Source organism: Opisthocomus hoazin, chromosome Z, assembly GCF_030867145.1.
Source record: "Opisthocomus hoazin isolate bOpiHoa1 chromosome Z, bOpiHoa1.hap1, whole genome shotgun sequence".
NCBI classification, from domain to species: Eukaryota; Metazoa; Chordata; class Aves; order Opisthocomiformes; family Opisthocomidae; genus Opisthocomus; species Opisthocomus hoazin.
In genome coordinates this window covers 52,424,253-52,426,049 of record NC_134454.1, presented here as the reverse complement: position 1 = coordinate 52,426,049, position 1,797 = coordinate 52,424,253, and the positions used below count along the sequence as shown (strand labels likewise).

The 1,797-nt window shown below is 76.6% G+C and overlaps 1 protein-coding gene across 1 annotated transcript; it reads left to right on the top strand.

Annotated features, from left to right (window-relative positions):
- Window positions 1-449: 449 nt before the first annotated feature.
- On the top strand, window positions 450-1,499 carry FOXB2 (forkhead box B2). The gene has a single exon (XM_075411466.1). The coding sequence runs from the start codon at window positions 450-452 to the stop codon at window positions 1,497-1,499; it is 1,050 nt and encodes a 349-aa protein (XP_075267581.1).
- Window positions 1,500-1,797: the final 298 nt, after the last annotated feature.

Here is a 1,797-nt window from a genome sequence, read left to right as displayed (position 1 = left end):
CCCCGCTCGCCTCCTCTCCCCTCCGGCTCCCGCGCCGCCAACTTTTCGGGGGACGCCGGACCGAGCGGTGAGAGGGGCCCTTCTACCCCCCCCCCCCTTCCTCCCCGTCCCCGCAGAGGCGCGGGGAGACTTCACCCCCCGAGCCCTCGCAACCCCCAGCCGGAGCGGCAGCGGGGAAGCCCGGCAGACCCGGCGGCCCCCGGGGGAGGAGAGCGGGGGGGACCGGCGGGGTCCGGGACCCGCCTCTGCCTCCGCGGCAAAGCGGCGGGGCTGCCCGAGGGAGGCGTGCGCGGAGCCCGCGGGGCGGTCGCGGTCGTGGGTGGGCCGGGCGGGCGGCGCCCGGGATGTAGCGGCGGCGGCGGGGCCCCCCGACCCACCGGGAGCGGGGCATAGCCGGAGCCCGGCGCGGCGGGGTCGAGCGGCCGCGGGAGGGCCGCGGCGGGGCGGCCATGCCCAGGCCGGGGAAGAGCTCGTACAGCGACCAGAAGCCGCCCTACTCCTACATCTCCCTGACGGCCATGGCCATCCAGCACTCGGCCGAGAAGATGCTGCCCCTGAGCGACATCTACAAGTTCATCATGGAGCGGTTTCCCTACTACCGGGAGCACACGCAGCGCTGGCAGAACTCCCTCCGCCACAACCTCTCCTTCAACGACTGCTTCATCAAGATCCCGCGCCGCCCCGACCAGCCGGGCAAGGGCAGCTTCTGGGCGCTGCACCCGGACTGCGGGGACATGTTCGAGAACGGCAGCTTCCTCCGCCGGAGAAAGCGCTTCAAGGTCCTGCGCCCCGAGCATCACCTGCCCGGCGGCGGCGGCGGGGCGGGCGGCGGGGCGGGAGGCCAAGGCAAGCCGCCGGCTCCCGCCCCGCACATGGTGCACTACTTCCACCCGCACCCCCCGCCGCCGCCACCACCGCCGCCGCCGCCGCCGCCGCCTCCCCCCGGCAAGATGCCGGGGCTGGCGGGCTCCGAGGCGGCCGTGGCCGCCGCCGCCGCCGCCGCCGCCGCCGTGGGGAGGCTGCCGCAGTTCTCGCCCTACGGGAGCGGCCAGCCGTCGGGCTTCAAGCACCCGTTCGCCATCGAGAACATCATCGGCAGAGATTACAAGGGGGTGCTGCAGGCCGGCGGGCTGCCGCTGGCCTCGGTGATGCACCACCTGGGCTACCCGGTGCCCGGCCAGCTCGGCGGCGTGGTGAGCTCCGTGTGGCCGCACGTCGGGGTGATGGACCCGGTGGCCGGCGTGCCCGTGTCCCCCGACTACGGACCCTTCGGGGTGCCGGTGAAGGCGCTCTGCCACCCGCCGGCACAGACTATGCCCGCCGTCCCGGTGCCCATCAAGCCGGCCGTGCCCGCCGCCTCGGCCATCCCCGCTCTGACGGTCGCCGCCTCGCAGATCTGCCCCGCCGCTTCCCCGCCCGCCGCCCCGCCGCTGGAGCAGCCCGCCGGCAGCAGCCCCGAGGGCAAGGGCTCCCTCCGCTCCGTCCTGGTGCGCTCCTAACGGGCGGGGGGGGGGGGGTCGGGGGCAGGGAGGGGGCCCGGGGCGCGGCGCGGGGGCCCGGGCGGCAGGTGGGCGCTGCGATCGTCGCTAAACGTCTCGCCAGCGGTCGAGGGGCGATGTGGCGGGTCGGGGGCCGAAGGGGCCGGCTCGGAGCGGGGGGGGCCGGGAGGGGGTCGCCTGCGGAAGGGTCACCCCCCCCTCCCGCCTCCCCAAGCTCTGCTTCCCCTCGCCCTCTCCCGGGGGACGGGAGACCCCCGCCCCGCCGATCGCGCTCCGAAGGCGGCGGGCGAAGCGTTAA

Excerpts from the sequence above, each read along its gene's own strand:
- FOXB2 (XM_075411466.1), top strand. The coding sequence starts at position 450 with ATGCCCAGGCCGGGGAAGAGCTCGTACAGCGACCAGAAGCCGCCCTAC.